Raw genomic sequence first — 22242 nt, 5'->3', positions numbered from 1 at the left:
CCCGGACCTCTCCTCGAGCCGAGATTTTACCCAATATGGAACCTGCCCGCGGGAGGGGGGGTTGATGAAGGGAGAGCTCGGGAGAAGTAATTCTCGCGAGAAGAGAGCAACAGCTGGCCCCCAGAGGCAGGAACTCCAAGGGATTGCTCTCCTTTAGCGCTCGAAGGCGGACCCGGGAAGGAGCCGAGAAGCAGACGACACAGACCGCGCGCGCCCCACCGTGGTCGGCGGGTCAAGTGCTTGGCTCCCTGTTGGAAAGAGACAGTGACAAATCAATCGGGTGTCTGGGAAAAAAGCCAGAAGACCTTTGAACGGTGGGTAGTCACCAGCAGCTGAGCACCTGCTCGGCGGAAAACCCCCAATTTCCAAGAAGTCCTTGCATAAAAAAAGAGAAAGATTCCGGCCAGAAAGCCGTTGCAGTCCCATCTGCTCAAGGACATACATTTACTCTTCGGAATGCTGACGAAATCTGTCCCAAAGGTAAATATTAGCCCTGAATTAAGGTTGAGGTTTTTCCACCCAAACACTTCTAGTAGTTCTCAAACTTTTAAGTGCAGAAGAAGCACCTTAGGCGCTTAAAAATGCACAGCGAGTTTGATTAGATGGGTCCCAGAGGGACGCCAAGACTGTGCATTTTTACAATATGCGCCAGGTTCAGAAAAGTCCTTGGTATCTCCCTTGGAGAAACATTTTTAAAACCTTTACCCTGAAGGCTTGAAACTGATTCCTACCTTGAAGAGCTTCCCGCAAAGAAGGTTTTAAGAATTGTAATCATGCCTCTCAGAGTAAGAACAGTGCAGACAGTGGTTTTCTGGCAGTGTCCTATTGGGCAAGTCAATTGACCTTTCTTAGACCTTCAGTTCAGTTCAGTTCAGTCGCTCAGTCGTGTCCGACTCTTTCCGACCCCATGAATCACAGCATGCCAGTCCTCCCTGTCCATCACCAACTCCCGGAGTTCACTCAAACTCATGTCCATCGAGTCGGTGATGCCATCCAGCCATCTCATTCTCTGTCATCCCCGTCTCCTCCCGCGACCTTAGTTCCAGTTTATGCAAAAAAGAATTGCTGCCCTACATTCCCACTTGAAAGCTGAACAAGATAATAAATGTGAGTGGGCAAGGTATTATAACCCAATACCTTCACCTCACTATTGACCTATTCCTACCCTAAAACTTGTTACAATAAGCAGAATTGGACCCTATCTTATTCTTGGTCATTTCTTTTAGAAATAACTGGGTTCAAGCCAGGACACTTCCCATCACTATCCATGACTATTCTCTCTTGTGTTATGCATCCCCTGAAGTGCTCAAATTTTGCCTGTCTTGTCCCAGCATCTAGCTCAGGGCCTCGAACATAGAAGTTACTCCATAAATATTTGTTGAGCAAATTATGAACAAGGACAAGATCTCAACTTAGGAGGCAGTGCAGAATCCTCAGTTCTCAAGGAAAAATAAAACCCAAAACAAGGGTCATGGGTGATTTGCGGAAAGCTTACTTTGGATTCAATGTGACAGCCTAGATTCTCTTGCCTTAGAAGACATGTTGCTTTAAAATGTTCCAAGCCAAACTGCAGATAGTGAGCTTTCTAAGAAGTATCGGAGGTAGAAGGAGGAAGCAAGAGCAAAAATGTAGCTATAAAGATATGAGAGGTAAGAGTGGGGGATCAAGGGGAGTGCATGGATAAAAGGGAGAAAACTTGGAAGCTGGAATTCTAAGAAATTCATGTATTTATCCAACAAATTGGGATGATGACATGAGAGTGACCAAAAGGGTGAAGATGAGCAATACACTCAGTCAGCAAATATATATTGAATGCCTACTAGGTACCAGGCACTTCTGATGGAAAGTTGGTTAAAAGGCAGATAGCGGCTGCCTATGTGGAGCCTACAGTGAATAGTGGCGTGATCATTCTTCAACACAAATTTATTGAGCGCTTACTAGATCTACCACATTGCTTTGGCACCAATGATACAGCAATTAAAGAAAGACATAAAAATTCCTGCCCTTCTGGGGATGAGACAGATTACGAAAAGGTATAGGTAGGGATTTCCTGTTGGTCCAGTGTCTCAGACTCCATGCTCCTGAAGTAGAGCGCCTGGGTTGATCCCTGGTCAGGGAACTAGATCCCACTTGCAGCTGGGAAGATGGAATTTCCATGTGCTGCGACTAAATCCTGGTGCAGCTAAATAAAGACGTAAATATATCTTTTTAAGCCATAGGTAAAGTGAATAATATATTAGACATTACTACAGTAATCAAGCAAGTGGAAAACTGCAGCTGGGCCAAGAGGGAATGCAAGACAGGAAGAGAGGGTGACAGGGACTGAGCTTCAGAAGGAGGTTAAGGGGTCTTGGGGGAAGGAGCTGGGCAGGAGAGCGTCCTTCACTCGGGGTTGGAGATCTCGGCAACCCTCTTAGCCTCCACTTTCCTCCTGCGTCTTCTGTCCCCAAGAGTCGTCGGGAGACTTAGAGTGAATCACTTACTCCAAGTGCGGCGCGCGAGGCCTGGCATCAAGGAGGCCCGTGGGTTCGGCCGCAACGGCTCGGGAACCGCCGGCGTCCGCGTCCACAGCGCCACCCGCCCGGCCGGAGCTGCCTCCAGCTCCAGCGCTTGCCCTCCCGCCGCAGCCCGGGAACCAGGTGACCCGAGGGACCCGGGGAGCCGCCCGGGGCCGGGGCTGCAGGCGGCGGCAGCGGCGGGGCCCGGGCCCCGGCCCTGGGTGCGGGGACCACTCCGCCCCGCCCCCGCGTTACACTCGGAAGTCCCCGGGCCACTGTCACCGCAGGGTCAGGCTCGTCGAGGGCACTTGGTCAGTGTTTGCGGAATGAATGAATGAGGTCGTCCCTGGGAGCTTCTCTCTCCGTGCGGTCCCTGTTGTTGAAAGTCCATGAGGAAAGACGGCGCGTGCGTTTGGCAGGCTGACTCCTTCTACCCTAGTTGGTCTGAGTCGTCATAAGCCCCAGAACTGGTCTGCTGCCCGAGTCTCCCCCTGATCAACGCACCCCGCCGCCATCCTCCTCCTCCCGAGGCTTGACTGCCCAGTTGTGCGCCTTCTGCTTTTTAGACCTCACTGCCGTTCTTCTTGTTCCTTCTAACTGAGCCCCCACTCCCACCTCTCTTCAGTTCAGTTCAGTTCAGTCGCTCAGTCGTACCCGACTCTCCGCGACCCCATGAATCACAGCACGCCAGGCCTCCCTGTCCATCACCAACTCCCGGAGTTCACTCAAACCTTAGCCCCTTTCTATTCCTTTCAAGTTCTGTTGGTGGATCGCAGCAACCCCTTCTCCAACATCTCCACACCAACGAGTTTCTCTCCAACCAGCCCATTGGTAATACTCTCACCAGGTCGCATTAAAGACAGTTGTCTGTGTGTCGGGATGGTCAGCTTCTTGCGGGCTGTCCTCTGATCATTCATCCCCAGCCTCTAGACCAAGTGACGGAAAGGTACCAAAAGCAATGCCCTTTGCTTGTGCCTTTCTTTTCCACATACCTTCCACCATAAGAGCCTAGTTAGAATGGGCAAAGGCCTGTTGTTTCTGATGGAATTACAAATATTTATTTTGAAATTCTGAAAGTGAATTTTACTTTCCCACGATTATAGAGAACGTGTGAAAGTTGACCATATGAAAGGATAATCTTAAAACTAAGTTTCAGGATTTCACATCAATTGGGGTAATAGAAGATTGGGTTGAATTGGGTTGTATTTAAATATTTTACTCTTGGCTTTTAAAATACTTTTAGCACCTTATGTAAAAGAATCAGTGGATGGGTGGATGGATAGAGGTAGTATGGGGATGAAGGAGCTAGGTCAAAAGTGCCTATATTAACAGTTCCCCCAATTTAATCCTGATTGTCTGACTGAATAAAGATAATTAGCTACATTTACAGTGGTCTTCATACTTCACTGTGTACCAGAATCATCTGGAGGGCTTCTTAAAACAGACTGCTGGTCCATCCTCAGAGTTTCTGATTGATTGTGTCTTGTTAGGTGGGGCCTGAGAATTAGCATTTCCAACAAGTTCCCAGGTGATGCTGTTGTTTGTGAGACCAAGTATGGGCTATAGAGATTAATTTCTATTAATTAGTGAATCCAGATGCCCCAAATTATGTCACATTTGTAGAATATGAAAATAAAACCTTAAGTTGTTCAAATCATGGCCCACCCACCTAAATGTTTTGTCTGATGGCAGGAAGCATCAGGGAATTTTCAGTTCAGTTCAGTTCAGTCACTCAGTCGTGTCCGATTCTTTGTGACCCCATGAATCACAGCATGCCAGGCCTCCTTGTCCATCACCAACTCCCGGAGTTTACCCAAACCCATGTCCATCAAGTCGGTGATGCCATCCAACCATCTCACCCTCTGTCGTCCCCTTCTCCTCCTGCCCCCAATCTCTCCCAGCATCAGGGTCTTTTCCAATGAGTCAACTCTTCACATGAGGTGGCCAAAGTATTGGAGTTTCAGCTTCAGCATCGGTCCTTCCAGTGAATACCCAGAACTGATCTCCTTTAGGATGGACTGGTTGGACCTCCTTACAGTCCAAGGGACTCTCAAGAGTCTTCTCCAACACCACAGTTCAAAAACATCAATTCTTTGGCACGCAGCTTTCTTCACATCCAATTCTCACATCCATACATGACCACTGGAAAAACCATAGCCTTGACTAGACGGACCTTTGCTGGCAAAGTAACGTCTCTGCTTTTTAATATGCCATCAGGGAATTTTAGGAATCAGTAAGAGACAGTCCCTCTTGTGTCTCAGCTGAAAGGTCGTTATCCCATCCGTGTGTTTTGGATGACCTTCTTCTGAAATGCATCATCTTCTCCACATTAAAGTGCATCTGCCACTTGTCAGTAATAACTTCTGATCTTCATACCTTAAAGGGAAGGGTCGTGTTAGTGCAGAAAACAAGCCAGTAGGTTTTCTGTGAAGTCAAGAAAGACTAATGGAACTGAAGAAATTCCGGAGATGACTACTGGAAACAAAACAATAACTAAAAAATGTTGTCCCTTGCTGCCTTTAGCCAGTTATATGATAAGCCCTTTGAAGACAGCTTTCCACCCACTCCTCCTAGCCACTCAGACTGTGGTCCCTGAGTTGTGACTTGATTGCCTCTCTGTCAGACTACCATAATAGTAAAGGGCTCTGACTGGTCTTTTGGCCTCAGTTGCTCCTGTCTCCAGTGCTGTCCAGTAGAACTTTCTGTGAGGATAGAAGTGTTTAATACCTGCTCTGTCTAGTTGCTAGTTCCTACCACACATGGCTATTGAGCCCTTGAAATGTAGCTATTGTGACTAAGGAACTGAAGTTTTCATTTTATGTATTGGCCATGCCACAGAGTGTGAGGCATTGCCACATGTTTTCATGACCAGGAATTGAATCTGGGGCTACAGCAGTGAAACAGCTGAGTCCTAACCACTGGACTGCCAAGGAATTCCCTCATTTTATTTTAATTAAGTTAAATTTAAGTTTTCACAGGTAGCAGTGACTGCTGTACTGGTCAGCACAGCTTTAGATGCTACCACTGACATGATTCTTCCCAAAGCACGTCTGTGCATGTTATTACTGCTTCTCGAACATTTTAGATTACCGAAAAGTCCAGGTTCAACCCAGCATTCAGGACACTCCAGAAATAGGCCTCAACCTTTTGGGTTTGACACTGACTTTACTTAGACCTCTTGAATGAGTTGCCTTATATTATCTCTGTAATTTTATCCTGTTCTTTTCCTGAAATACCTTATTCTCTTACCTGCCTCCAGTTTAGCCATATCTCCCCAGGGAGGCCTTCACCTAGCTGGGGTTATTAATCTCATTCGTAGGACATCATGTGGCATTAGATGTGGCATCTATTTTAGAATCAGAAAGACCAGGTTCAGATTCTGGCTCTCTGCTGTTTAATGGTTGTATAACTGAGGAACTCACTAAAGTCATCAATAAAATGAGGATAATTATTATCAGGAAAATAATGCCCATCTTTTGAGACGATGTGTGTAAAGAAGCTGGCTATGGCAGGCCAGCAATACGTGTTAAATTCTGTCTTTCGCCCCTCTAAACTCTGATAGCAATATTTTGGTGTTTTTATTCTACTAAATTGTAGAGTCTTTGTCCTTTTGTATCCTTTGAGCACCTGCTGCTAGAATTCAGCAAATGTTTGTGGAACACTAAATGAATTGACCAGGGCCTCCCTGGTGGCTCAGTGGTAAAGAATCCACCTGCCAGTGCAGAGACACAGGTTTGATCCCTGGATCAGGAAGATCCCCTGGAGAAGGAAATGGCAACCCACTCCAGTATTCTTACCTGGAAAAATTCCATGGACTATAAAAAAATTCCGGTGGGCTATATAGTTCATGGGGTCACAAAAGAGTCAGACTCGACTTGGCGACTAAACAGCAACAACCATAAATTAATTGACCACAGGTGGAAAAGCATTCTTCAGTCAGAAATAAATGAAGGCCAAGACTACATATGGTAGAAATTTATAAGATTGTGAAAATGATAGCAGGCAAACTTATCAAATCCTAGTCTAGTAGAACATGGCTACCTTTTGAAATATAAATGATGTAGGTTGAAGACAATAAGGAGAAATGCTTCTTTCCATAAGTCAATTGATGAGATATAATACCTCCCAAGGGTGTGACAGCAGAAAACATAAATGCTTTAGCTTTGAGAGAGAGAGAGAAATTCTTGAGGGACAAGTTATAATTTGTGATGGGAGGAAATGAGAATATTTTGTTTTTTTAACAACAAGGCTCTGGATCAGAGGTCACATGCTGCTGGGTCAGATTGAATCTGGCCTGCAGAGATGTTTTGTTAGATGCATACTGTGTTTTTAAAAATACGTAAGGTGATTGACAACATTTCAGAGTCAGAAGATGTCACCTAAAAATCTGGAATTATGGCTTCCCTGGGGAAAGATCAGACCTGGCCATCCTGAGCCCCATGTCCCCCATGACAGTAACTGCTGGAACGGAGGAGCTGCAGCCACCTTTCCCTGGCCCACTCTTTCCGTTACACTTGTCCATACATTGCCTGTGTCCTGCCTGCTGCGTGGCATTTCAGAAACAAAGTGCTGGATTCTAGACTCTCCATCTAACCCAGGATGGCAGTTTTTTTGCATTTTATTTTTATTTATTTATTGGCCACACTGGGTCTTCGTTGCCACCCCTGGGCTTTCTCTAGTTGAGCTGAGCAGGGGCTGCCCTCTAGTTGTGGCGCACGGGCTTCTCCTTGTGGTCGCTTCTCTTTTTGCAGAGCATAGGGTCTAGGGTGTGAGGCTCAATAGGTGTGGAGCACAGGCCCAGCTGCCCCACGGCATGTGGAATCTTCCTGGACCAGGGATGGAACCCATGTCCCCTGCATTGGCAGGTGGATTTTTTTTAAATTTTATTTTTAATTGGAGGATAGTTACTCCACCGTATGGTGATGTCTCTGCCACACATCAACATGAATCAGCCACAGGTAGACATATATTCCCTCCCTCTTGAACCTCCCTCTCCGTCCCACCCCTCTAGGTTGTCACAGAGCACCAGCTTTGGGTTCCCTGGGTCACACAGCAAATTCCCACTGGCTATCTGTTGTATATATGGTAATGCATATGTTTCAGTGCTACTCTCAAATCATCCCACCCTCTCCTTCCCTGACTGTCTCCAAAAGCTTGTCCTTTATGTCTGTGTCTCCTTTGCTGCCCTGCAAATAGTATCCTCAGTACCATCTTTCTAGATGCCATGTATTTGCATTAATATATATAGTATTTGTCTTTCTCTTTCAGACTTACTTCACTCTGTATAATAGGCTCTAGGTTCATCCACCTCATTAGAACTGACTTGAATGTGTTCCTTTTTTATAGCTGAGTAATATTCCATTGTGTATATGTACCACAACTGCTTTATCCACTTATCCATCGATGGGCATCTAGGTTGCTTCCGTGTCCTAGCTATTGTAAATAGTGCTGGCAGGAGGATTCTTTACCACTGGACCACCAGGGAAGTCCCAGGATGGCAGTTTTTATAATCTCAATATAGTAAGCAAGTTAATTAGGCTCTTTTAGTTGCCAGGAACAGATAGATTCTAGTCATGGAAGTTTATTGTAAGATTACATAGGAAAAGTAAGAAAGGATGGATCAGTATTCCTTTGGGTGGGGTAAAGAAAGGGAAAAATGTTACTTATGTTTTAGTGTATAGTTCTATTTTTTTTCTGGAAGACACAGAGTACTAATTCTCTTAAGTAATACATTGTAAAGCAGCTCTTCTGTCCTCTTCTGTATTCCCCAACTATACTCTCACTTCTTTATCGGATTTGTGATCATTGGTTCATAGTGTTATACAATAAGTACATTCCTGCTACCCTATGTTTTGAGAGTAAAAATACATTATATAACTATGGCTGAGTTACCTAACATTTCCAAAACCTCGGTTTTATCACCTGTATTCTTGGGCTTCCCTAGTGGCTCAGCTGGTAAAGAATCTGCCTGCAAAGCAAGAGACCTGAGTTCAATCTCTGGGTTGGGAAGATCCCCTGGAGAAGGGAATGGCTACCTACTCCAGTATTTTGGCCTGGAGACTTCCAGGGACTGTATAGTCCATAGGGTCACAAAGAGTCAGACACGACTGAGCAACTTTCACTTTCAAAAGTAGTATTAGGATTGTTATGGGAATGAAATAACTCATGAAAAAATCTAGTGCAATGCTTGGTATATATTAAGTGCTCTACGAATGTTGTTTGTGACATGTTGATGATAAATATAGATCTACTTTTTTACATTTATGTGGAAGAATATTAGCTGTGTGCCCTTTTTATTATTCAAAAACATGGCTGATCAAGAACAGTTACACTTTCTCCGAGATGGAACTATATACATCCTCATTAACTCTTTCCTCTCATTCTTTTTAAAAGAGCAAGATGATAGTACATATTTTTGAAGTTTGATATAACCCTTAGGGGGCTTCCCTGGTGGCTCAGACGATAAAGCATCTGCCTGCAATGAGGGAGACCTGGGTTTGATCCCTGGGTCAGGAAGATCTTCTGGAGAAGGAAATGGCTACCCACTATAGTACCCTGGAAAATCCCATGGACAGAGGAGCCTGGTAGGCTACAGCCAATGGGGTCGCAGAGAGTTGGACACGACTGAGTGACTTCACTGTCTTTCACTTTTCATGACCCTTAGAGATCATACGGTCAAACCATGTCATTTTATGGACAGGAAAACTGAAACTCGGTTTCTAAGAAACTTGCCCCCAGGCATACAGCTAGTTGTTAAAAAAAAAAAAAAGCCAGAGCTAGAACTCCAGAATCCTGATATCCTGTGCCATGCTTTTTCTGCTACATTATAATGCCACTAACTAGATACTTGACCATCATTCAGAAAATATTCGTTGAGGGCCTATTAAATGTCACACAATATTTGGGGCCCTGGAACAAAGTCCTGCCTCTTGGACTTATATTTTAGTGTGGGAAACAGACAATGAACAAACAGACAAATACTGAGTCAGGCACTATTAAGTTTTGTGAAGAAAAGGAAAAGATAAAGGGATAATGATGGACCCTTTTAAAGATAAAGGAGTTAGAAAAGCCCATGTTGATCCCTTAACCTTTAACATTTTCAGTGAAAATTAGTGGTTATACTTTTGCCTCTTAATCTTTTCCCTGCAACAGAACAATATATGAAGAAAACTAGGCTTTCTAGCTGGACATTTGGGTTCTAGTCTGACTGTAATTATTCAACAGGCAAAGCTGTTTAAACTTTCAAGCTTTGGTTTCTCCATTTGAAAAATGAGAATATACACCTGGATTTGTTTTTTAATTTATTTATTTTAATTGGAGGCTAATTACTTTACAATATTGTAGTGGTTTTTGCCATACATTGTACACCTGGCTTTTTTTTTTAGGGTTGTTTTAGGTATAAAATTATACACTAAATGAGAATGTTTTCTAAAACTGTGATGCATTATGTAGATATGCTTAGTTGCTCAGTCCTGTCTGACTCTTTGTGACCCCATGGATTACAGCCCACCAGGCTCCTCTGTCCATGAGATTTTCCAGACAAGAATCCTGGAGTGGGTTGCCATTTCCTCCTCCAGGGCATCTCGCCAAATCAGGGATGGAACTTGCGTCTCCTGTGTCTCCTGCATTGCCTGTGGATTCTTTCCCATTTTTTATAGATATGTTACCATTATATGGAAATTTTGTCTCCATAAAAATGTGTCAAGGATCTAGATTTTTTTTTTAAATGCCATTTGTTCAATTCCTTCCCACTCTTCCAGGAACAATGCAACCAGACAGGAGCTTCCAGAGTTTTGGCTCTAGGTCCAGGCAAAATTGTTTCACATATGATGTGAAGCGAGACGTGTACAATGAAGAGAACTTTCAACAGGAACACAGAAAGAAGACCGCTTCCTCCGGGAACGTGGACATCAACATCAGCACTGTCAGTCACCACGTGCAGTGCAGGTGCGTGTGTGCAGCCATTCCGCCACAGCCAAGCTGGCAGCCCCAAAACTCTGCTTTCTGCCTTTGGTGCCTATTTCTGTCTTCCTCTTCCGAATTCGTCATCAAAACCCCGTAGCTGACTGCATAATCTCTCTTCAGTTGTTTTGTTTTGTGGTTTGTCCTCTATCGCCTTCTTTTTAAATTTTATGTAATTTTTTATTTATGGCTGTGCCGGATATTTGTCAGCACACATGGGCTTTCTGTAGTTGCGGCCAGTGGGGACCACCCTCTAGCTGTGGTGCGTGGGCTTCTCATTGTGGTCGCTTCTCTTGGTATGGAGCACAGGCTCTATGGTTCTTGGGCTCAGTAGTTGTGGGGCATGGATTTAGCTGCTCTGAGGCATGTGGAATCTTCCCCCCACCAGGGATCGAACCCGTGTCCCAGCATTGGCAGGCAGATTCTTAACCACCGGACCACCAGGGAAGTCTCTTGTATTACCTTCTTGATTGTAAACTTGGCATAAAGACCTTAGTTGTCCCCCACAGCATCCAGGGATGATATTTAATAAATACATTGTTTGATTAACCACTGTTGCCAGTCTCCTAACAATAACAACAGAAAGCAACCATGGTGGACTAATTAAGGATACCAGAAAAACTCTGTAAGTTCTATAGTTCAGGGGCTTGTAACCAGTTTTTGTATTTGAACCTTTTAGCTAGCTATCAGACCTAATGAACCTCTTTACAGAATAATTTTTTAAACTTTTTTTATTGTGGTAAAATATATACAACATAAAATTGGTCATTTTAACCATTTTAAAGTGTACAAATCAGCAGTATTAATGACATTCATGATGTTGTGCAACCATTACCGCTATTTCCAAAACTTTTTCATCACTGCAAACAGACATTTTGTACCCATTAGGCAATAACTCCCCATTTCCCCCTCCTCCAGTCTCTGGTAACCTCTCTTCTACTTTCTGTCTCTCTGAATTGCCTATTATAGATATTTCACTTAAGTGGAATCATACAATATTTTTCTTTCATGTCTGGTTTATTCACTTAGCATGATATTGTAGCGTGGATCAGTACTTCATTTTATGGCTGATGATATTCCATTGTAAGTATAGACCTAGTTTTGTTTATCCATTCATCTGTTAATGGACACTTGGATTGTTTCCACTTTTTGGCTGTCGTGAATTGAGTATTGGCATAGGAGTATCTGTTTGAGTCCCTACTTGTAATTTTTTTAGGTATACACCTAAGAGGGGAATTGTTGGATCAAATGGTAATTTTATGTTTAATTTTTTGAGAAAATTTTTTTCACAGTTGATGTACCATTGTGCATTCACGTGAGCAAGTATTCCAGTTTCTTCAAATCTTCTCCAATAATTGTTATTTTCCTTTTTAAAAAGTTATTGTTATAGCCATACTAGTAGGTGTAAAATGGTATCACATTGTAGTGTGTTTTTTTTTTTTTTTTGCATTTCCCTAATCCCATCACTTCATGGGAAATAGATGGAAAAACAATGGAAACAGTGTCAGACTATTTTTTTGGGCTCCAAAATCACTGCAGATGCTGACTGCAGCCATGAAATTAAAAGACGCTTGCTCCTTGGAAGGAAAGTTATGACCAACCTAGATAGTATATTAAAAAGCAGAGACATTACTTTGCCAACAAAGGTCCGTCTAGTCAAGGCTATGGTTTTTCCCGTGGTCATGTATGGATGTGAGAGTTGGACTGTGAAGAAAGCTGATCGCCGTAGAATTGATGCTTTTGAACTGTGGTGCTGGAGAAGACTCTTGAGAGTCCCTTGAGAGTACTGCAAGGAGATCCAACCAGTCCATTCTAAAGGAGATCAATCCTGGGTGTTCATTGGAAGGACTGATGCTAAAGCTGAAACTCCAATACTTTGGCCACCTCATGCGTCGAGTTGACTCACTGGAAAAGAGTCTGATGCTGGGAAGAATTGGGTGTGGGAGGAGACGGGGACGACAGAGAATGAGATGGCTGGATGGCATCACCAACTTGATGGACATGAGTTTGAGTGAACTCTGGGAGTTGGTGATGGACAGGGAGGCCTGGCGTGCTGTGATTCATGGGGTCGCAGAGAGTCGGACACGACTGAGCGACTGAATTGAACTGAATAACCAAATATGATGAGCCTCTTTTCATGTGCTTGTTGGTCTCTTGTATATGTTTTTTGGAGAAATGTCTATTCCTTTACCCTTTTAAAAGCTAGATTTTTTTTCCTTTTTGTTGTTGAATTGTAGGAGTTCTTTATTTATTCTGGATATTAAACCCTTATCAGATATGTGATTTGCAAATATTTCCTTCCATTCTGTGGGTTGCCTGTTGATAGTGTCTTTTGGTGTACAACAGTTTTAATTTTAACGAAATTAGATTTAATCTATTTTTTTTCTTTTCTTGCTTGTGACTTTGGTGTCTTATTTAAGAAACTATTGTGAAATCCAAGATGATGAAGATTTTCCCTTATGTTTTCTTCTAAGAGTTTTATGGTTTTAGTTCTTAAATTTAGATCTTTGATGCATTCCAAGTAAATTTTGTATGCAATATAAAGTAAGAACCTGACTTCATTTTTCTCCAAGTGGCTATCTCATTTTTCCAGCACTATATGTTGATGAGTCCTTTCTTTCCCCATTAAATGCTCTTGGCCAGAATATTTAAAAATGTATAAAATACATAGCATTATGAAGGAAACCAGTTATATTTAAATATAGTTATCAACATATGAAAAAATACAAAAATCATGATATTTAATAATTGTGGGTCTAATAACAACTGTAATTTCTAAGTAATGATGAGTATAAATTATATCTTAAGATATCTGCAGCAGTTTTACTGTAATGTGAAAATATTTGTGATTCTGTTGGTGACAAAGTCAAAACTCTGCTGATAACAACTGTAGTTTGTTGTCAACATTCATAACTGAAGGAAATACTACATTTCAGTTAGGAGGTTAGTGAAAATAAAGATTCATTTTTCCCGAAGTCACATACCCCCATGAATTTCCTCTAGAGACCCCTTGGTCATCTACAGACATCAGGTTAAAAACCCCTTGTGACCTGCATCATTATATTAACCCTAACACTCAAACTGTGCTCACTCACACTGCACATGTTCACCCCTGTCATCCCTTGGTTTCATCACCCACAGTTGGCATGTGTCGGGTCACAAGAGCGGAAGGCCTCCACACAGCCCTATTGCAGACCTTCCTCCCTCTGAGCTTCCTCCTTTGCCCATATCCTGCCTTCTGCAAGTTGTGGTCTTGGATGTCCCTTCCCTGTCCTGTATCACAACTCTCATTTTTTCTGCTCCAGGATGGGTCAGAGGTCATATGACAAAGAAAGCACTTGGGTGCTGCATTGGCTTTGCTCTGTGAAAGCATAGTCTTTTCCTTATTTATACCTCATCATAAACAGGCACTACCAAAGAAGTTTCAGCCTTATTCTCCTCCAGCTGCCCTATCCCTAGACATTTAAATCTGAGCTGCACTGCCTCCCATGGGTTTTTATAACAGTTCTTATTCCTTACTTCTAAAGCACACGGTTATGTCTGTTTCTGAATTTTAACCTGAAAGGTAGCCCAGCTCTGTGGCTAAGAGCAAGGGTCTGAAGCCAGATTGCCTGGTTTTGAATCCCAGTCCTGCTGCTTCCCAACTGTGCGACCTTAAGTAAGCTATTCAACCCGACTGAGCCTCAGTATTCTCATGTATAAAATGGGGATGATAATAGCACCTACCTTACAAGGTGATTTGTGAGGATTAGAGAGTATTTGTAAAGCAGCTAGCAAATAGTAAAAAAAAAAAAAAATTATAATCTTTAACTTCATCTCTTCCTTTCTTCAGGAAACTTCATCTCTCCCTTCATTTTTTCCCTTTTGGTTAGCAACTGAAATACTCTTTTTCTTTTGGAGTGCTCCCTTGTGTTTTCACGTCAACTCTCACATACCTCACTTTTAAGATGCCTTAACTAAGACCTAGATTCATGTGGAAGTGTTTATACTTTCCTCCACCAACTTCAGTTTCTATTCCTCCAGCTCCTTCCTTGATTCCCATCCATCTTAGGTCATTATTCCAAGTCCATTTTATTTTTCTGGCATGCTAAAGAGTTTTGATGACTCTCCGTAGGGTGACGGGTCTTCAGTCAAGTGGCACATGGAAAGGACGAGATACGAAATAAATTGTCTCAATGCTGTGGTCTGCTCCCCCCGCCACCCACAGAGAGGGCCATAATTGGAGATAGCACACTCTCTACACCTGCCTGACACCCAGGGGTTCTCATAAGAGTCACAACACGGGATTCTTTCCAAGGGCTTTTGCCAGGTGGCGCCGTGGTAAAGAATCCGCCTGCCAGTGCCGGAGGTGCAAGAGACAGGTTTGATCCCTGGGTCAGGAAGATCCCCTGTAGTAGAAAATGGCAACCCACTGCAGTATTCTTGCCTGGAGAACCCCATAGACAGAGGAGCCTGGCAGGCTACAGTCCATGGGGTCACAAAGAGTTGGACACAGCTGAGCAACTACTGACACACATTCTCTGCAAACCTATGGTCTTGCTTCTGGCTCCTGAGCAGAATTTGACCACTGTCAATAGGAACTGTAGTGGTAACAGAGTGGATGGAACACTGATCTAAAAATCGGGAGATCTGGTTTCTAGCCCCAGCTCTGCCCACACTTATTACTGTGACCTTGGCAAAGACACTTACACTTATTTGACCTTAACTTCCTTATGGGACAGTAATGCTCATCGTTGTGAGAGACAAGCATGTTGAAATTTCTTCTTTTCTGAGCACACATTTTAGCCTTGCATACACTAAAATTACATTTGTTGCTATAGTCAAATCCCAGTTATTCAGCTATAGCTCATACATGAAAAATCTCCATGCTCTTTGTTTTCAGCCTATCCTGAGATATAAATAGCAAAAAGCAATTTAAAACTGTATTAGTTTTACTGATGGATTGATTGATTAACTGACTGATTTACAGTGATTCTGCTGTTTTAGATGATCTAAAGGTTAAAGTAGGTTTTCTTAATCTCAGGATCATTGACATTTCGGACCATAAAGTCATTTCTTATGGAGGGCTGTCCTGTACACTGTGGGATGTTTGATGGTATCCCTGGCTTCTATCCACTAGATGCCAGTCATGATAATCAAAAATGTCTCCAGACATTACCAGGTGTCCCTTGGGAAACAAAATGCCCTCCAGTAGTTATCCACTGAGCTAAAGATAATAAGGCCTTATTGTATTGCCTTTTCTTTACATGGCTAATGCCATAAGCACAAGACTCCATATTATATATTTTCCATAAATGTCTACATTAAAGTGAAAGTGATAGTCGCTCAGTCATGTCTGACTCTTTGCGACCTCATGGACTGTACCCTGCCAGGCTCCTCTGTCTATGGGGTTCTCCAGGTAAGAATACTGGAGTGGGTTGCCATTCCCTTCTCTGGAGGATCTTTCCAACCCAGGGAGCAAACGTGAGTCTCTTGCACCTGCATTACTGGCAGATTCTTTATTACAGGTCAAAGCCATGTAGAGTTAATGCTTGGCAAAAATTTAAGTATACAGGAATGATATGAATGTGTTAATTCCCTGCCACCCACCAATATCACATCTCTGAAAACTGTCCTTACCAAGAGAAAGCCATAAAAGTCCATTTTTCTACTGGAAAATTTTGGTAGCTTGAATTTTCTTCCAACATTCTGTACAACTGCACACCTGATTTGTATACTGGACTTACAATGCTTTTGTTGTTGTTTAGTTGCTAAATCATGTCTTGACTCTTATGTGACCCAGTGGTCTGTAGCCCACCAGGTTCCTCTGTCCATGGGATTTCCCAGGGAAGGATACTAGAATGGGTTGCCATTTCCTTCTCTAGGGGATCTTCCTGACCCAGAGATCGAACCCATGTTTCCTGCATTGGCAGGCAGATTATTTACCACTGTGCCACCAGGGAAGCCCTTACAAGGCTTAGTTTTTATCATGTATGGCACTGATCCTCAACTGGAGGTGATACCATCCCCCAGGGAATATTTGGCAGTGCCTGGAGACATTGTTGGTTATTAAGACTAGGGGAGGGGATGCTGCTGTCATCTAATGGATACAGACCAGAGACGCTGCTAGACATCCTATAGTGCACAGGACAGCCTCACAACAAAGACTTAGCCAGTTCAATATGTCCAAGTGTCAGTAGCATTGACAAAAACTCTGTTGTATGGGAAGAAGAAAATACTTGGTGTGGCTTTTCTTGGCCCTGTGGACTTTTTCTTCGGAGAACTTAAGTCTGTTCTTTCTCGCAGATGCTCATGGCACAAGTTCCGAAGATGCCTGCTTACAGTATTTCCCTTCCTAGAGTGGATGTGTTTCTATCGATTCAAAGATTGGCTTCTTGGAGACTTACTTGCTGGTATAAGTGTTGGCCTTGTGCAAATCCCCCAAGGTAAGAAAGATACAGGGGCTTTTCACCCACAGACAATGTATCACTTGTCCAGAGTAAACAAGTTACTTGTGCTAGATAAATAGAAAAATAAAAAAGTGATTTCCATTCACCTCATTACCATTTGTTTCCTTACCTGCCAAATTTCCAACTCTTCAAGGGTGGTTCCAAAAGTCTCAGTTTAGTTTAGAACCCTGAATTCTTGTAATGCCTGCTCACAGTCATTTTTTCCTTAACTAGTCATTTCATACTCACAGGACTCCACTAAATCTTATTTGGTGTTGATTTTACTTAGAAAGGTGAAGAATAAGAAACCCAGCATGCTAACTTCTCTTTAGCAAGTCACATGCAGCAGTCCAGGGGCCACTCTTTGGTCTCACAAGTGGCAGTTCAGATATAAGACAAGATCACTTAGGTAGGGGAGCTATCTGGGCTTTCAGTTCAGTTCAGTTCAGTCGCTCAGTCATGTCCGACTCTTTGCGACCCCATCAATCACAGCACGCCAGGCCTCCCTGTCCATCACCAACTCCCGGAGTTCACCCAAACCCATGTCCATAGAGTCAGTGATGCCATCCAGCCATCTCATCCTCTGTCGTCCCCTTCTCCTCCTGCCCCCAATCCTTCCCAGCATTAGGGTCTTTTCCAGTGAGTCAACTCTTTGCATGAGGTGGCAAAAGTATTGGAGTTTCAGCTTCAACATCAGTCCTTCCAATGAACACCCAGGACTGATCTCCTTTAGGATGGACTGGTTGGATCTTCTTGCAGTCCAAGGGACTCTCAAGAGTCTTCTCCAATTCTTTGGCACTCAGTTTTCTTCACCGTCCCACTCTCACATCCATACATGACCACTGGAAAAACCATAGCCTTGACTAGATGGACCTTGTTGGCAAAGTAATGTCTCTGCTTTTAAATATGCTATCTAGGTTGGTCATAACTTTCCTTCCAAGGAGTAAGTGTCTTTTAATTTCATGGCTGCAAAAGTAGGAACCAACATCTCTTATAATTCCCATAGCTGATGCCTCCAGGTGTCCCACAGTGACATATCCAGTTGCAAGTGTCATTGTGCTCTGAGAAGCTCAAAGTTAGGGCTTCCCACCAGATATTAATCTTTCATTCACCCTTGGTCCAGCTAGAATATACTAATCATGTTCTTTTTACCATAACTAGTATTGCTTGGTGACACAGTTGACATTCCACCATTATCAGGTTTCCAAAGAAACAGCTAGAAAGCTAACCCAAGATCAGCTTTATCAGAGAAAGGATTTTGTGTTAACGCTTTACTCAGTGAATGCTAAGTTGCTTCTGTCATGTCCGACTCTTTGGAACCCTATGGACTGTAGCCCATCAGGCTCCTCTGTCCATGGGATTCTCTAGACAAGAATACTGGACTGGGTTGCCTTGCCTTCCTACAGGGCATCTTCCCAGTCCAGGGATTGAACCCACATCTCCTGTGGCTCCTGTATTGCAGGCTGATTCTTTACTGCTGACCCACCAGGGAAGCCCCTCCTTGATTCAGAGTAGTTCACAATTCCCCACATAGTCTTTAAACACTTCTATTTCTCTCTTCTTGTGGGGACAAACCAAGCAAGATTGAAATTTGTGATCACACAGGTTGTGTAAAGCACAAATAAAGTGAAAGGGGCCAATGGTAGCTGAAATCCAACTCTGGCCAAAGGGCTGTTAGTGGGGAAGACGGATCCCTTTAAAATAATTATCTTACCATAAAATTTATTTATTTCTTACAGTTCTATGAATTAAAACACAGGTATAAATTTGTATAACCACTGCCACAACCAGGCTACATAGCTGTTCCATCAGCCCCCAAACTCTCTTGTGCCATCACTTCTTAGTCACGTTGTCTGCTAACCTCTGACCCCTGGCAACCACTGATCTCTTCTCCATCACCATAGCTCTGTCTTTTTCAGAATGTCATATACAGGGACTCATGTAATATGTAACTTCTGAAGGATGACATCTTTAATTCAGCATTATGAAATCAATGCAAACTGCTATATGTGTCAATACTTTATTCCTTTTTGTTGCAGAACAATAACCATTATATGACTATATCACAGTTTGTTTATCCATTCATTTATTGATGGACATTTTGTTTCCAGTTTGGGTCCATCACAGAGTTGCTGTGAACATTCATGTACAGGTCTTTGTGTGAACATAATTGTCATTTCTCCAAGGTAAATACCCCAGAAGTGATATTATTGGTTATATGGGAAGTATATGTTTAACTTTACAAGAAACTGCCAAACTGTTTATGCAGACTGGCTGAACCTACCATTTTATATTCCCACCAGCAATATATGAGAATTCTAGTTCTTCCACACCCTTGTTAGCACTTGATATTGTCAGTATCTTTAAATTAAGCTTTCTATTTTGAGGTAACTATAGATTCACATTAATTTCTAAAAATAAAAATACAGAGAGATCCCTTGCACCTTTTTTTATTTAAACGTTTTTTAGGGACTTCCCTGGTGGTTCAGTGGTTAAGAATCTCCCTTGTAATGCAGGGATTATGGGTTTGATCCCTGATCAGGGAACTAGGATCCCATATGCCATGGAGTGACTAAGGCCACACGCTCCAACTACTGAGCCTGCACATGACAACTAAGGCCCAAGACAGCCAATTTTTGTTTTTTAAAAGAGTAAAGATTTTCAAATTAATTAATTATTTTTGGCTGGTCTTTGTTGCTGCGCATGGACTTTCTCTAGTTACAGTGAGTGGGGACTGCTCTCTAGTTGCGGTGGGTGGGCTCCTCAAAGCAGTGACTTCTCTTGTTGCAAAGCATGGGCTCTAAGGTGCGTGGGCTTCAATAGTTGTGGCGCATGGGCTTAGTTGCCCATAGCATGTAGAATCTTCCCAGACCAGGGATCAAACCGTGTCCCCTGCAATGGCAGGTAGATACTTATCCACTGTACCACCAGGAAAGTCCCTCATTATGTTTGTAATTTGCGTTTCTCTAATGGCTAATGAAGTTGAACATATTTTCATGTTCTTATTTGCTGTCCTCAGATCCCCTTTGGCAAAGTGCCTGTTCAAGTTTTTTGCTCATCTTTTAAGGGGATTTTCTTTTCTTATTGTTAGTTTTTGAGAATAAGTCCTTTGTTAGATATGTGATTTTCAAATATTTTCTCTCAGTCTGTAGCTTATCTTTTCATTCTCTTGACAATATATTTGACACAGCAAAGGCTTTTCATTTTGATGACATTCATTTTTTTTTCTGTTTATGAATTGAGTTTTTCCTGTCATGTACAAAAGCTCTTCACTTAATCACATTAGGTCATAAGATTTTCTTCTATGTTTTCTTCTCAAATTCTTATATTTTATGGTCTACTTTTAGAACCGATCTGTTTTGAGTTAATCATTATGTAAGATGTGAAGTTTAGATCAAGGCTTTATTTTTTGTTGCATCTTTAAAGACTATTGTCAACTGAATTGTTTTTGAACTTTTGTCAGAGATCAATAGCCATATTTTTATGGATCTATTTCTTTTTTTATGTATAATGGATGTTATAGTACATTCTTCTAAAGAGGATTTCTATTGATATAGTTCAGTTCAGTTCAGTCGCTCAGTCATGTCTGACTCTTTGTGACCCCATGAATCACAGCACGCCAGGCCTCCCTGTCCATCACCAACTCCCGGAGTTCACTCAAACTCATGTCCATCGAGTCGGCGATGCCATCCAGCCATCTCATTCTCTGTCGTCCCTGTCTCCTCCCACCCCCAATTCTTCCTAGCATCAGACTATTTTCCAGTGAGTCAACTCGACGCATGAGGTGGCCAAAGTATTGGAGTTTCAGCTTTAGCATCAGTCCTTCCAATGAACACCCAGGATTGATCTCCTCTAGAATGGACTGGTTGGATCTCCTTGCAGTCCAAGGGACTCTCAAGAGTCTTCTCCAGCACCACAGTTCAAAAGCATCAATTCTTCGGAGATCAGCTTTCTTCATAGTCCAACTCTCACATCCATACATGACCACTGGAAAAACCATAGCCTTGACTAGACGGACCTTGGTTGGCAAAGTAATGTCTCTGCTTTTTAATATGCTATCTAGGTTGGTCATAACTTTCTTTCCAAGGAGTAAGCGTCTTTTAATTTCATGGCTGCAGTCAGCATCTGCAGTGATTTTGGAGCCCCAAAAAATAAAGTCTGACACTGTTTCCACTGTTTCCCTATCTATTTCCCATGAAGTGATGGGACCAGATGCCATGATCTTTGTTTTCTGAATGTTGAGCTTCAAGCCAAACTTTTTACTCTCCTCTTTCACTTTCATCAAGAGGCTTTTTAGTTCCTCTTTACTTTCTGCCATAAGGGTGGTGTCATCTGCATGTCTGAGGGTATTGATATTTCTCCCAGCAATCTTGATTCCAGCTTGTGTTCTTCCAGCCCAGCGTTCCTCCTGATGTACTCTGCATATAAGTTAAATAAACAGGGTGACAATATACAACCTTGACGTACTCCTTTTCCTATTTGGAACCAGTCTGTTGTTCCATGTCCAGTTCTAACTATTGCTTCCTGACCTGCATACAGGTTTCTCAAGAGGCAGGTCAGGTGGTCTGGTATTCCCATCTCTTTCAGAATTTCCCACAGTTTATTGTGATCCACACAGTCAAAGGCTTTGGCATAGTCAATGAAGCAGGAATAGATGGTTTTCTGGAACTCTCTTGCTTTCTCCATGATCCAGCGGATGTTGGCAATTTGATCTCTGGTGCCTCTGCCTTTTCTAAAACCTGCTTGAACATCTGGAAGTTCACGGTTCACATATTGCTGAAGCCTGGCTTGGAGAATTTTGAGCATGACTTTACTAGCGTGTGAGATGAGTGCAATTGTGCGGGTAGTTTGAGCATTCTCTGGCATTGCCTTTCTTTGGGATTGGAATGAAGACTGACCTTTTCAGTCCTGTGGCCACTGGTGAGTTTTCCAAATTTGCTGCCATATTAAGTGCAGCACTTTCCCAGCATCATCTTTCAGGATTTGAAATAGCTCAATTGGAATTCCATCACCTCCACTAGCTTTGTTCGTAGTGATGCTCATTTATTAAAAATTACTTGTTTACTTATCTATTTGGGGCTTCACTGGGTCTTCCTCGCCGTGCATGGGCTTCTCTAGTTGTGGTGAGTGGGGGCTACTCTCTAGTTGCAGTGCTCAAGCTTCTCCTGTTGTGGAGCATGAGCTTTGGGGTGCATGAACTTCAGTAGTTCTTTGGAGAAATGTCTATTTAGGTCTTCTGCCCATTTTTTAAGTGGGTTGTTTGTTTTGATGCTGTTAAGCATCACAAGCTATTTGTAAATTTTGGAGACTGTGGATTACATTCATTGCCATGTGGCAGGGACTTCACTGGTAGT

General features: G+C 42.7%; 1 protein-coding gene across 1 annotated transcript in view; it reads left to right on the top strand.

Annotated features, from left to right (window-relative positions):
* The first annotated feature begins 119 nt into the window (after window positions 1-119).
* SLC26A8 (solute carrier family 26 member 8) overlaps window positions 120-22242 on the top strand; it is a 96977-nt gene continuing 74854 nt past the window's right edge. Inside the window, exons 1-3 of the mRNA XM_055407279.2 lie at window positions 120-480; window positions 10259-10445; window positions 16746-16885. Of these exons, the coding sequence (XP_055263254.2) occupies window positions 10264-10445; window positions 16746-16885 (322 nt within the window). The 5' untranslated portion in view covers window positions 120-480; window positions 10259-10263. The remainder of the gene's footprint in view (window positions 481-10258; window positions 10446-16745; window positions 16886-22242) is intronic.

Source organism: Moschus berezovskii, chromosome 23, assembly GCF_049115385.1.
Source record: "Moschus berezovskii isolate FMDL1 chromosome 23, NW_MosBer_1.0, whole genome shotgun sequence".
Classification (NCBI taxonomy): Eukaryota; Metazoa; Chordata; class Mammalia; order Artiodactyla; family Moschidae; genus Moschus; species Moschus berezovskii.
The sequence above is the reverse complement of the archived record's forward strand: the minus strand, read 5'-3'. Positions and strand labels throughout refer to the sequence as shown.